This window comes from Pteropus vampyrus, unplaced genomic scaffold (assembly GCF_000151845.1).
Source record: "Pteropus vampyrus isolate Shadow unplaced genomic scaffold, Pvam_2.0 Scaffold55, whole genome shotgun sequence".
In the NCBI taxonomy this organism is placed as follows: Eukaryota; Metazoa; Chordata; class Mammalia; order Chiroptera; family Pteropodidae; genus Pteropus; species Pteropus vampyrus.
In genome coordinates, this window is record NW_011888836.1 from 6,596,149 (window position 1) to 6,611,154 (window position 15,006).

General features: G+C 30.4%; 1 protein-coding gene and 1 pseudogene across 2 annotated transcripts in view; one reads left to right on the top strand and one right to left on the bottom strand.

Moving 5' to 3' along the window:
- ROCK1 (Rho associated coiled-coil containing protein kinase 1) overlaps positions 1-15,006 on the top strand; it is a 131,678-nt gene that overhangs the window by 57,959 nt on the left and 58,713 nt on the right. For both annotated transcript variants that reach the window (XM_011360461.2, XM_011360464.2), the window contains exons 3-10: positions 250-350; positions 910-1,047; positions 3,530-3,705; positions 4,500-4,584; positions 5,699-5,843; positions 6,012-6,150; positions 8,068-8,159; positions 13,415-13,574. In XM_011360461.2, coding sequence (XP_011358763.1) covers positions 250-350; positions 910-1,047; positions 3,530-3,705; positions 4,500-4,584; positions 5,699-5,843; positions 6,012-6,150; positions 8,068-8,159; positions 13,415-13,574 — 1,036 coding nt within the window. The remainder of the gene's footprint in view (positions 1-249; positions 351-909; positions 1,048-3,529; positions 3,706-4,499; positions 4,585-5,698; positions 5,844-6,011; positions 6,151-8,067; positions 8,160-13,414; positions 13,575-15,006) is intronic.
- Positions 10,872-10,990, bottom strand: LOC111739890 (annotated as a pseudogene).

Here is a 15,006-nt window from a genome sequence, read left to right on the forward strand (position 1 = left end):
CTAAAACATTTTCTTAAGGCAGATTTCAATGAAAACATTTTAATAACTAGAGTGAAGTCATTCCAGAATTTATTTAAAACAATTCTTAGTACATTGAACATTTCTTTATAACGTTACAATTTACTATAAAGTAATTCTTAATAAACTTTTTTGTTTTCGTTGTATTTTTCAAGAACCTGAATGTAAAATAAGCAGTGTTCGTTATAATGCTTCAGTGATTTAAAATGATAAACTTTTCTTTTCATACAGATAAAGACACAATAAATAAAATTAGAGATTTACGAATGAAAGCTGAAGATTATGAAGTGGTGAAGGTGATTGGTAGAGGTGCATTTGGAGAAGTTCAATTGGTAGGTTATTTTAATGAGATTAAAAAAAAATAACTTTTTTAAATTAAAAATTCCACTTGTATGTTTAACATATGTTATTCGGGAAAATCTCATTTTTATAAAATTGTTTCTTTAAATTGCTGTAGACATTCTTGCCTAAGGATATGAAAGCCTAGAGTCAAGTTCAGAAGTGTGAAATATTTTCCCCAGGCATTCATGGCCACCCAAAGGTTTCCAGCATCAGAAGAGAAATCTTTACTCCTAGTATTAGACTATCTAAAATGCTATGGAATAGTAAGTTTTATAAATAGGAAGCAGCATACATAGGGTGAAGGAGGGGGGGTGTGTGGTAATAAATGGAACAAAGCATTTTTTCTAACATTACTTGCTTCTGGTAATCAAAGCCTTGACATTCTCTAGAGTTAATTCAGCAGAAGAGAAAAAATAAGAATAGCTACAACAATAATTTTAAATTATTTAACAAGTTGTTAAAATCATTTAGTAAATTGTTCTTAGAAACTCTGAGCTTTAAATTTAAATGTTAGCACAAGGTCATTATTTTCCATTTTCAATTTTAAAGGTAAGGCATAAATCCACCAGGAAGGTATATGCTATGAAACTTCTCAGCAAATTTGAAATGATTAAGAGATCCGATTCTGCTTTTTTCTGGGAAGAAAGAGACATCATGGCTTTTGCTAACAGTCCTTGGGTTGTTCAGGTATGATTTTGCTACTGTTTCATTATTACTATACTAGTTTGTAAATAAACATATCTGAGAAACTTAGTTTATTAAGAACAGTCATAATTTAGTGACAAGTATAGAATTGTCTAATACACCATTGTTTTTAAAGTCATAAAATTTAGTTTTATTGCATCATCTCTAGGAGGAAAGTAAGGCCAAAACAAAATAATTATGTTTCTGTAGAATTTAAATATGAACAAATTCAAACAATCTGCTTTGATTTGGGGTAAGTTATATATTTCTATAAGTAGATACCTTTAATATTGAAATTTAAGTTTTTTCCCAAATATGAGATTTTCTTATGTAACTGTCTATTCATCTATTTGTCTCTCTTATTTTGTAGAGAGGAAGGAAGGGGAAAATGAAGGGAAGAGTGAGTTAAGCTAGGCATCTAAATGTTGTATTAGCTTTAGACTTTTCAGTGGAAAGAAAAAAGTACTAGAAGTCAATAGTTGCAAGCCCTAGTCTTTACTGCCACAGGCCTATCTGTAAAGCTGTGGCCAGGTTATTTACATCTCTGGGCCTTGATTTCCTTGCTCAAAAATGGGAATGTTGACTTAGATTAGTTATTTTCAACTGTGGAGATACCTCAGGTGAAGTCATAAGTACAAACAGGAATTTGAGTAGGTTATCATTTTTGGTTTTCTGTTTCTGCCTCAGCTAGAACAGCTCCATGTTTTTAATCTGTCTTATAGAAGAATCCTTATATAAGATTTCATATGGAGGAAGTAAAGTCTTCAGGTTTAAAAAAAATGAGCTAGATCATTTCTAAATTCCTAACGTGTATTTTGTGATTTATTTACTTACAGTATATAATGAAGCATGTACTAACTAAGCATACTAGTGATTTGGGGAAAAAGAATATAAAATATGTTTAAGATTTACAACATGAGACTTTTTATACTTGAAATGTTTGCCCAGTTTTTATCAGCTGTGTAGAGCAGGGTTTCTTGGGGTCAGTATTATTGACATTTTGGTCCAAGTAATCCCTTGTTGTTTGGGGGTATCCTGTGCATTACAGTATTTTATCAGCATCCCTGGCTTCTATCCAGGTGATGTCAGTAGCAGCCCTCCTCACCCCATACTACAGTTGGAACAACCAAAAATGTGCTGAGACATTGTTGAATGTCTCCTTCAGTTGGGAATGGGAGAGAGACAATTATCATGTCTGGTTGAGAACCACTGATATAGAAAATGCCCATTGTTCCTTAGAGAATTAAAAAACATTTGATATAACTGATTCTTTTAAGGTTAATTTACAACTTATATATTTGAAGCTTTGTTTTCCTTGATATATTTTTTATAAATAGGGTAAACTGGCACCAAAATCAACAGTTTCTTTAATTATGGTGCCCAGTTGTATAGTTTAATTTGGTATAGCCATGAGACGCCATTTAGTTTCTTATCCTTCCCCCAAATATTTTTTTAATTAAAATAACTAAATCTGTAAGTAAAATCATTAAACAGTATTAAAAATGAAACAAAAAAAGGAAGATTTTAAGATATAAATGGTTGGGTAAATTAGGTAGAATTTCTCTAGGGCTAATTTTATTAATTTTAGTTGGATTCTAATCTTGTTACTTAAAATATTCTTTTATAAATTCACTCTCCTTTTAACATCAGCCCTGCTCATGTAATAAATACATTATGCCAGGTGTTCTTGCCAATTTCATGTCAATGGACTTTATCTTCCTGCTTTGAGTCTAGCTACTGCCCTCTTCCTGCTTCTTTATTGGTTGTTACTGTTCCTACTCCTATTGTCTGCTATCATTTATTGAGCATCTGTTGTACTAAGTGCTTTCCATATTTACTAATTTTTTAACAACTCTGAAAGGCAGTTAGTCCCTAATAGATACACCCCCAATTTTAGAGATTAATTTATGCTTTTATTCGTTAGATATTTATTAAACACTTGCTAATTGCCAGGCATCCAGATGCTGACAGAGCAGAAGGTATAAAAGTCAAACAAGATATAGTCTGTTACATTCTTCTAGAAGAGATTATAGTGACAGAGACTCAGAGAGGTTAAGTAAATTGCCCAGGCACACGGCTAATAAGGGACAGCTGAGACTGTAGCCCAATTTCTCAGACTTCTTAAGAATTGTGGTGTTGGTATAAATTTAACAATAAACCCTAAAGCACAAGTTAAATTAGAACTAAAATATTTCTTTGCTTGGAAGACTTGTATATTCTTTATTGAAATATTATACTTTTTAATTCTCAGTATAGATTCAATTAGTATAGAAATATGTAGAGAAAAAGGTCTCCATATGACTCCCCAGAAATAACCAGTTAATAATTCCTTTGCCTATGCAAGGGTCTTTGTAGTGTTTCTTTTTTTTTTTTAAAGTGCTACAACTATTGCAATTTGATTATTTTAATTAAATTTTGTATAAATATTTTTGCCAATTTTTAAATAATTTTGCTTCATCTTAATTCTTTTTTTGTATTTGTATAGCTTTTTTATGCATTCCAAGATGATCGTTACCTCTACATGGTGATGGAATACATGCCTGGTGGAGATCTTGTAAACTTAATGAGCAACTATGATGTGCCTGAAAAATGGGCACGATTCTATACTGCAGAAGTAGTTCTTGCATTGGATGCAATCCATTCAATGGGTTTTATTCATAGGTAAAGATAAAAATGCTTTAAATTTTCTCATCTGTTGAAGAGAAGCTGAAAAGTACTTAAACTTTATTCAGTTAGCATTACCCCCTCTAAATCCACCTATTCTCTTCAATATGAGATGAGTGGTATTTCAGAATTTAAAACTTTGAAATTTGTAGTTTTAACATTTCAGCTTAATATTTATGTAAATGAATTTTTTAGTATCTCTTAATCTAGTTATATAGCTTTTATATGGTGTTCTGAAAACTAAAAATTGTAAGCTGGTTTTCTGAGGTATGTGCCAGAGTGTTAAATACTTTTTATTTTTTAAAATACGAATTAATTTGCTTTCGATTAGCGAATAGATCATATTTATTCATTAGAATAATTTCATTTGCTCTGTAGACAGCACTTGAATCTAATGTGCAGTTGTTGTGTTAAGTTCCAGGGATACAAAAACAAAAGTAACTTAGACCCCTTCCTGGGGTTGTTTATGTACTTATATTTAAAAGTGTGTTTCAGTTACTTTTTATAATCTATTATATTTTTATGGTTATTCTCTCTCAAATGATTTGATTTTCTCCCTGGAAGAATCCAACTGTACTTAAAAGAAAAGGGAATGTTATATGTCTTCTCCTGAGGCATTACATATAGTTCTGAAGTTCAATTTATAGATGTGGATAGAGAGCACATACAAATCAAAAGTAGCCTTATCTACATTGAGTGAGGATACATGGCCTAAAATAATTGCTTCATATAACTTTTTTCAGTGCCCGATCTGTTTCAGAAGTGCTCAACTGTTTTCTTTCTCCCCTTAGAGATGTGAAGCCAGATAACATGCTGCTGGATAAATCTGGACATTTGAAGTTAGCAGATTTTGGTACTTGTATGAAGATGAATAAGGTTAAATAATTGGATTTTAATTTAGTTTTTACTAATTCGAAATGGATGTTTGTTAGAAAATAATTAATTTACTAAATCCTTTATAATAACTTTGTAATACACACTACTGGTAACTAGAAATGGAATTAGTTACTAAATATTAATGCCAGTGTTAAAATTAGTCTTTCATAATATTGGATTTCAGTAACGTATGTATTTTGTAGTGTTTAACTTAGCCTTCTATTAACATGTAAAAGATCTTAAGATTTATTTTGGGAGTCAATCTTAAAAGATACCCATTCTCACTATTTATATAATAAGTAACTTACATAAATAGCTGAAGTAATAATTACAGTTGCTTTATTTTCAGTTGAAACAGTTTATGTTCTTTGAGATTTAATCACAGAACAATAGCCAGGAAGTTGTATTTATTATTTTAAAAGGAAAATTATTGGTTAGAAGAAACTCTACATGAGAACTTTTATGTGAATATTTAATTATAATTCTATTGCATTAATACTAGCTAAAATAAGTAACAGGTATGTACAGTTTTGGGGTTTCTTTCTTTTTTGGGTGGGAGATTTAGAGATAGTTAAAATGCATATTAGATAGGTTATTCAGTGTGCTTAACACTATGATGTTCTTTTTTCCATACACATGCTTCCCTATTTTATATTTTTACAGTCAGTTCTTGTATATTTTCTTCACAGTTTCAAACATTGTTAAATTGAAAATCTATTTTAGTAAAAATAATTAAATCATTTATGTATCGATGTTATCAAATGACTCATCCTCTTAGCCCCTCAATATATTTTCATTGGTTTATATACTTTCTATGTTTAAGATGAGATCATTATATTGGCACAACTGGGGGAATAGTAAATGTTGGCAGTGTGTCTTTCTAGTGAGTATAATTACAAAATAAAAATCACTGATGTATACATACACATATTATGATTATACTGTGTATATAATATGTATCTATGATTAAGCTATTTATTTTTGTCAAGTTTGCATTTCATTTTGACATTTTATAGTCCAAAGATTTAGAGTTCTACAGATTATATTAAGAAAGTTATTTTAAATAATTGAGACTTTATATCCTAATCAAAATTTGACCTGCCACTCTTTGTAGGAAGGTATGGTACGATGTGATACAGCAGTTGGAACACCTGATTATATTTCCCCTGAAGTATTAAAATCTCAAGGTGGTGATGGTTATTATGGACGAGAATGTGACTGGTGGTCAGTTGGGGTATTTTTATATGAAATGCTTGTAGGTGAGTAAAGGAGGATTTGTGTACCTCTAAAATAGTTGTTCATCCCAACTATGATTTAAGTTTATGTATATTTAGTAATCTTTAAACACGTAACCTTGAACTCTGCCTTTGAAACTGATTTTTTAAATTTATCTTATTTTGCTTTTGTCTTCCCTATCAATTTTTCAGGTGATACACCTTTTTATGCTGATTCTCTGGTTGGAACTTATAGTAAGATTATGAACCATAAGAATTCACTTACCTTCCCTGATGATAATGACATATCAAAAGAAGCCAAAAATCTTATTTGTGCCTTCCTTACTGACAGGTAAATAATCTTAACATGAGTTTACTCTTATTTTTTCTAAGAAAATTCTCATTTTTAAAGTTTACTGTGTTTGAACTATTGGAATAAAAATGTTACCATTCAAAAATCGTTCATGACAGTGAGACCTAATATAATTTTATGATTTTCTGGATAACTTTTCTGGATGTCAACTCACTTGCCTTACCCAGGAAATTGGGATATAATATATTCTCTTCTGAAGGCTAGACCACATGATTCTTTTTATTTCATTGTTAACTTTTTAATTTTGTTAAGTGTGAAAATGATGGTATATTTTATTGAGTCTGAGATTTTTTAAAACATGTTAAGATTTCTAAAAATAGAATGCATCTTATAATCAGTGGTGTGTATTAATTTAATTGAGAACATTTTTTTTCTGGTGATGGAAAAATGATGCATTTCCATTCAATGCCATTTTAAAATAACACTGTATTGTATAATTGAAATTTGCAGAGTAGAACTTAAATGTTCTGCTCCACCCTCCCCCAAAAAAGGTAAATATGACAGGTGATGGCTATGTTAATTAATTCGATGGGAGAATTCTTTCACAGTGTGTACATATATTAGATCATCATGTTGTATGCTTTAACTATCTTAAAATGTTGTCAATTATACCTCAATAGATCTGGGGAAAGGATTTAATTATTTATAGTATATGCTTATTGAAATTAAGTAAATGGTGCAAAACTGTAAAAATTTCCTACTTTTAGAGGTAGTCATTGGTATGATGTCTTCTAGATTTAAGAAGCATTTTTATAAATGTATATGCATGTATGTGTTTCAGAAACAAAAATAGCTTGTTATGCATACCCTTGTGGTTTAATTTTTAAATTTAAACATGAACCAAATGACTTACTAAAATTACATTTAACATTATAGTTGTATGTCGTTAATTTAAATAGTAAGGAGGCCTAGAACTTTTAAATATGTTTTAGTTTCAGATTTACTTTAATTAAAATGGATTTATCATCCTTCAGTATGTCCCTTAGAACCTGAAATATATAGTTTTTCAAATTTTTACATTTTAATATATGTGCTGTGTGTAAAGTGTTAGGGATATAGAAATGAACAAGATACACAGCTCTGTTCTCTACTATCTCATAGTCCTTTAGGGTAAATAGTTAAGCATATGAGATACTTATCATACAGAGAAAGAGGTACTCTGAGTTAAGTCGTCTGTGCCGTGGAGTCATGGAGAGATTCCCCAGTCCAATCTTGGAGAGTCAGTAAAAGCTTCTTTAAAAAGTATGATATATTTAATGCAATTTATCTTTTAAGTAATGAAAAAAAATTGGAATTCAGGGTATTCTTGTTGTTCATAAGCACTCTACGGGAGAACAGAAGTTGCTGAGTTCTTTTGAAATTCGCTGAAGGCACGTTTTTACACACTATCTCTATGTTCACTGTGAAGACCAGGAATTAGTAACTTGTCCCATTAAAGCTCTCAAATTTAATTGGTCAGAAATATTTAATAGATTACATATAAAAAGGAAATTTTTAATTTAAAATGCCTTTCAGAGTTTTTGTTAGCTTCTGGTATTGATGGCAAAAAAAGTGTAGCTACCACTATTTTAAAAAAGGTATCAATAAAATTCACTGTTTTACTCATTATGCTAATGAAGCAAGGTGAATGGTTCATCTGGATTTTAATTGTCAACTGAAAGTCATGGAGTATCAACAAATCTGTTTTGTGTATATTCTTAAAAATATTTTTTTTGTATTCTCAGTCTTCATCTTTTATTTAAGCTGAAAATTATACTGGCAATCAACGTAATGTTAGGGCGACTTAGAACATTAATCATCCTGCACAGATTTAGCATTAAGCCTACAAATAAACCTGGACAGGTTATAATAATATCTTAAATGATTAATAACTTTTCTTTTTCTCTCTCTGTTCAGGGAGGTGAGATTAGGGCGAAATGGTGTAGAAGAAATCAAACGACATCTCTTCTTCAAAAATGATCTGTGGGCTTGGGAAACACTTCGAGACAGTAAGTTATTCTTGCATTTACAGTGAATAGTTTAAAGTAGTTTTGGTAAATAGTCTGTTGAAATTGCCTCACTAATATATGTGTATATCTGATGAAAATCTAAAGTATATAGATGCAATATAGGTATTGTCTTAACCTAGTTAAAGAGATAATATTTGATAATATTGGGAAAATTGTACTGCTACTTCTTTTACAACCCACTCAAGATACCAATTATGTGCGTGTAATGGAGTTGGGCTCAGGAGTCGTAATTTGATATTTGCTTTTAAGTTAAATTGTTCTTTGTTTTATACGTTAGTGTCTCAGTGTGGAAGAGTCAATAAGTAAAAGTCAATAAATATTGAAATTAAAATATATTTCTTGTGAAAATACAAGTTATTTTCTTATTTTTACTAAAACCTAAAATGAAATATAAAGTTTTATTAATAAACATTAGGAGAATATTAATTTGTATGAGGATACAGGAAATTATGGTATACTTGATTCCGTCAGACTTGCAGCTTGCAATTCGGAAATAAAAATATGTAGTTGCAAAAAGTTCATTTTAAGTCAGTTTAGAACATTTCTCTATTTCAAAAAAAAGTTAAAATTATATGATTTCAAGAAAACCTTGTTCAACGTAGCTCAGTCAAAGTTATAATAGCACCAAATATCCCATTATCTTTGTGGATTTGGGAGGCCAAGAATTTATCTTTCCCCAGTTGATTCTTAGGAATTTTTTTTCCTTTTCATTATCAGAGAAAGGATAATGTATACTAGCCCCTCACTTCCTGCTGTAGCAATAGCAATGAACAGTAATAATGGAAATGTACTCAGCTGTGTGGTTGTAGAAACAGTTATAAATTAGATACTTGTCTTAAGGACTGCCTATCTAGTTGAGACTGTGAGGGATAGTTCTTTCAGGGGAGAAAAATCTTGTTAATTTTGAAGAAATAGATGATGTAGCTATGCCAAAATTAGTGAAGTATCCTAGTTATTAAGTATTTTAAAAGAAATAGTTATATTGCCTTTGAGTACTGTATGTACATTGAACTAAGCTATAAAATTGACTAAGACGGGGAAAGGGGAAATAAATTCTTGTGGAAATTAAGAAATTACACTGCTACAAAGAATGACATTAAATGATTTCCTATCTGGGAAGCAACAGGAGCAGCTTGACATTGGGGGAATTTATTAACAGTTATACACTGGGAAATAAGGAACTTCCTCCACCCCATGTGACATGATTGTTGTCTTCATGGTGCTTGAGAACCTGGTGCGAGACAGAAGGATGAGTAGAAAGGTGATGAATAGTTGCATTGAAAAACTTTGTGTTTTTATTCAAGTTGTGCTTTAAGTAAAGTTTGAGAAGGCTGAAAACATACAAATGTTTATAAATCTGAAGAAAATTGAAAAGGGACTGGAGAAATACAAAGTATCTTTTATATTACTTTAAATTATATTTAAAAGTGAATCAATACATCAATAACTATAGAATAACCACATAATAAATAACTCTAAAAAGTAGGGAGAACATATTTCCTTTTGTGTATTAAAAAACTGATATTGATTAGTAGGAGGGGAGATAACCTAGTCAACAAATACTGAAAACCTACTATATGCAGAGTCCTATTCTATTTCAGGCACTAGCAAAACAGCAATAATCAAGCCAACAAATATTCTTAACTCTGTGGGGCTCATAGTCTGGTGGAATTGGAGAGTCCAAATCGATGGCATTTAATGATTTTGTTATACCACCTTAATATAAGTGTTTATAGTTATGGAAAAAAACATGTAAAATGAATTACTTCATTGATTTAAATGAAAAGAACTTTATATTTAAAGAATTTCTATAATAAGTAGTTTTGTTAGTATTATCATTTCTATAGCATTTAAAGATCTATATTGTCATCTATGGTTTTGCTATAGTATACTTAGATTTAATATACTAATAAACATTTTGATAGCTTTTCCTAATCCTCATAGCTCCTATTTTATAATTATTGTAAAAAAGAAAGAAAAATTTAAAGTCCGTAGAACGTATTCTCTTCTCTTTTCCTCTTCCTCCCCATTGTTCACTTCCCACCCCCGAAATACTAAGAATACTTTTATTCTGACCTGACCTCTCTGACCTTCTAAGTTTTTAAAAATTATATAATAGTTCCAATTCTTTTTAAATTTTTTTTTGACTCTCCAATTTTCTTTGGCAGAATTGCTTGCCTTTTGCAAATAATAGGTTTTTTTGGTAGTTTTACCACTTACATATCTACCAATTCCAATGGCAATTAATCTTTACCATCTCTTCCTTGGTGGTGTGGGAGCAGGGTACAAAATAGCTTGATTTTTGGTAGAATTTCCATGAGCTTCCCAATCTTATTCAGTCTTAATTTAGAGGCATAAAGTATTAAGATTGTAAAATTACTTTTATCACTCACTTGAGATAGAATTTAATGACAGGAGCGAGATTAAAAATAGAAGACAAAAGAAATAAAAAGACCTGAGTAACTTGCTACAGGTCACACTGTTAGCAAATGAAAATGTCAGGATTCCAAATCTAAGTCTTTTGGACTCCAAAACCTTTTAATCTTCTGGAATACCATGTCCCACTTAAAGATTTTCACTATTCAGTATTATACAGACTAGAAATGTAGGGAATCAGTACTAGATGGTAGTTAAATTTTTGGGAAAAGAAAATATTAACATTTATTATGTATAATAATTTATATTTTTTAAAGCCTCCACCACCTGGTCTTCCTAGGTGGTCTCCTATCCAAGTACTAACCAGGCCTGACTCTGCTTAGCTTTCAAGATCAGATGAGATTGGGCGTGTTCAGGGTGGCATGGCCATAGTATAATAATACATTTTTAATAATACTATGTTGAATATAATATGTAGTAACTTGCAAAACACTTTGCCATTCATGACCTCATTTTGAGATATTGCTGGTACTTAATCCACCTATAGCTGGTGTTAAATACACGAGATGTTAACAGTGGTAACTGTCAGCTCATGAGGTAAGTTTTCAATTTAGTTTAAAATAAAATTCATTGTTTGTAAGCACACATATACTATTTTAGGTTCTGTAGATTGAGTCTAGTGTCCTCTCTTTAGAGTTACATTCTCATAGGAGAGAGAGAGTATCAGTGTAGGCTTCATGGATAAAGAATTTAGAGTCTAATAAGTTTCAGGGGCTTAGGAGTTTAGACCTTCTCACCATTATATTGGGCTCTTTAAAAAAAAAAAAACTTTAAGAAAAATTATCTCTATTTATCATGGTAAAGTATGTATAACAATTTTTTCCATTTTAACTATTTTTTTAGTGTAAAGCTCAGTGGCACTAACCACCTTCACATTGTCGTGCAACCATCACTACCATCATCTCCAGAACTTTTTTTTTATCATCCCATGCTTAATCTCTACACATTAAACAATACTCTCCATTTTTCTCTAACTCTAGCTCCCAGTAGCTACTTTCTGTCTCTATGAATTTGACTAGTCTGGGTACCTCAAATGAGCGGAACCATACAATATTTATCTTTTTTTTTTTGATATTGACTTATTTCACTTAGTTCATCTTCAAGGTTCATCCACGTAAGAGCATTTATCAGAATTTCATTCCATTTTAAGGCTCAATAATATTTCATCATGTGTATATATTCCATTTTTTTATTCATTCATTTGTTGATACTTGGAATGCTCGTACCTTTTAGCTATTGTGAATAATGTTTCTCTAAACATTGGTATACAAATATATGTTGGAGTCATTGCTTTCCAATCTTTTGAATTTATTTTTGTTTATGGTGTAAGGATACTGTCCCTTGTCTCTACCCACTAGGTGCCAGTAGCACGTCTCCCTCAGCATGACAACCAAAAATGTACCCACGCATTACCAAATGTCCCCCAGTGGGCAAAATTGTTTTAAAATTGAGACCCAGTGTTTTAAAGTAAGATTTATGCCAAGAACATAATTGGCTTATGTACTTTATTATTAGGAAAGACACCTTTTTTTCTTATTTTACAAATTATACAGTTATTATTATTAAGGTGCCAGAATTGTCAGGCAGTTCTTTTGACCATTAAGGTAAGAGAATAGTGGAAAAGGCCTTTTCTCATTTATTATTAATTAGTACTACAGCTTCTTTGGGTTAAATGTGTTGTTTCATTCACAAATTCATCAAATAGTTCACTGTATCTAAGTTGCACAATAGGTAGTTCTTACCTGAAATACCTAGATGATTCAGTAGAATAATGATTCCTTTATATAAAAGATTAGGACCATGAAACTAGATCAGTTATTTTTTGTTTTCTTTGCTCATCTTCATCTTTTTCTCTAAAGAAACATGAGATGATTATATCTAAAATAATTATTTAATATTTCAATGATATTTCTGTGATATTTATCATACTTTTGTATCTTTGAACTAAAAGACATTTTTCCTAAGATTTATTTTTAGATGTAGTCTCTATAGCAAGTTCTAAAGAAGATAGTAGTAGTGTTAGTTGCTTTTGGTATTTTCTTTTGTATTGTGAAGATTTAAACCATGTATGGTTTTATATTATTAAGTATGTATGAGCTTTGCTCCCCTATTGATAACTCTTGATTCTACGTCCATGTTTCGTATCCCTCCTTTTTTTTTTAACAGACTTTTCATAAGTACCTCACTAAATTATTCCTTAATCACTTGATTCAGGGAAGGTAGCTAGTCTGAAAATATATTTCAAAATACCTTATTCTTTGTGACTTAATCTTATAGAGATATTATGTTGGAGGGATACTGATCATCTAGATTTTAGATAAGTAAAAATATTCTTTACCAAATTATCTATTATATTCAGGACTACCCTGAAGTAATGTTGATTTCTAGTTTGCTATAAAGTATATTAACAAACAAAATATTGTTTTGGAACCTAATCAATTTTGTGTACAGTTTGTTATGCTATAGTTATTGAAAAGTCTTTTCTGTAATCCTATTTTTGTATATTTTATACTATAGTATATTCTAAAACCTTAGTAATACTTGACTTGTAATTTTCAGATTAAACTTGAGGTATAGATGATAATTGTAGGTGACTTTAATTATTTCATACAATTATACAAGATCAGTATCAACTGATTAATAATCCTAATAAAGATTAATATAGTAGAATTCATTGCATTTGTAATTTGTGGTTTGTAAGTTATTTGTATGTAAGAAACCATTAGTAGTGGTATAGAATCTTTGCTTCACTTCATTTTTATATTAAATTTAAAGTGAACTTCTAATATTATTTTTAGCTGTAGCACCAGTTGTACCTGATTTAAGTAGTGACATTGATACAAGTAACTTTGATGACTTGGAAGAAGATAAAGGAGATGAGGAAACATTCCCCATACCTAAAGCTTTTGTTGGCAATCAACTACCTTTTGTAGGATTTACATATTACAGCAATCGTAGGTAAGTATGCTAAACATTGATTTTTAAGAATAGATACTAATTTTGTTGTCATTTTAAGAACATTTAAATTAGATTTAATGGTATATCTTAATATACCATTGATATTGCTAGCACTTTATATTTAAGTTCTTTCAGGATATTGCTTTTCAGAAATTGTTTGTTGAATGATAGGCTAAATATCTTAAGTTATAAAAATTAATGGGTTAAAAGATTCTATTAATACTGATATTTTGGTTAATTTTCTTATCCAAAGGATTCTGGTTTTAGAATACATTTTGAAACATAATTTTCTAGCATTTTCATCACTATATTGATGTTACCAAAGGCCTGTAAGTTTTAGTTCTTCAAAGATTGATTGCTTCCAAAAACCACTAAATGAATTCACCATGTCTTATAGCATGCAAGACCTTGTGACCTTAGGCAAATAACTTTAAACCTTTTATACCTCCGTTTCCTCAAAAATAGGGATGATAATAATATTTGTCTCATAGGGTTGTTATAAGAATTAAGTAAATCAAAACACAATAAAGCACTTAGAACAATGCTTTGCATGGAATAAGTAAGCACTGAATTAATGTTAACTTATTAGTATGAGCTAATGTTAGCTTTAGTCTTTTCAGTTGGACTTGACATATAAGTTAAACATTTAACATTATTTCCCTTTGCTGAGCATTTATTCATTCAACAGACATGTTTAACAACTTACTCTTTGTCAGGCATATACTAAGCAACAAGGTACAGGGAGAGGGTAAATAAGATATAGTACCTTCTTTTGAGATGCTCATATCCTAGTGAGGAAATAGATAAATTGTAATAAATAAATCAGTATAGGTTGGTGAGTGCTACACTATAGAAATATGAACAAAGTGCTATACCATTACCATTTGAGTCAAAAGTTTTATATAAGAGCTGATTCAGGTCAACTTTAGAAAACAAGAAGGCAGTTTAGTCCTGGCTTATGAAAAATTTTCCAGTAACCGAAATCTAAGACAGTACTGAATGCTTTTTGTTGCATCACCAACCAAGTAGGTAGCGCTTGAGTTTTGACCCTTAGAAAAGTCCAATGTTTTAATAATTTCCACCCTAACACTTCATGAGTATAATACTGCAGCTATTTTATATTAAAATACATATACAGAGAAGCCTCAAAGTGGTTTTTGCTGAAGCATCCTCTTTTTTGTGTATTTTTATCAATTATTCTGTCTTGGTTTCTGAAACACTCAAGATGTTGAGTTAATTATTTTATTTAGGTTTATCTATATAAAGGTAATTTTGAATTAGATAAACATATATATTATTTGTACTACGTTGTCATGCACTTGATTATGTTGTCTGGATTTTCTTCGTATGCATATGTTGTATATCCCAAACTACTCAGTTTCTTAAAAGTAGAAATTGTACTCTGTTCTTAATTACCACTGTCTTATTGAGT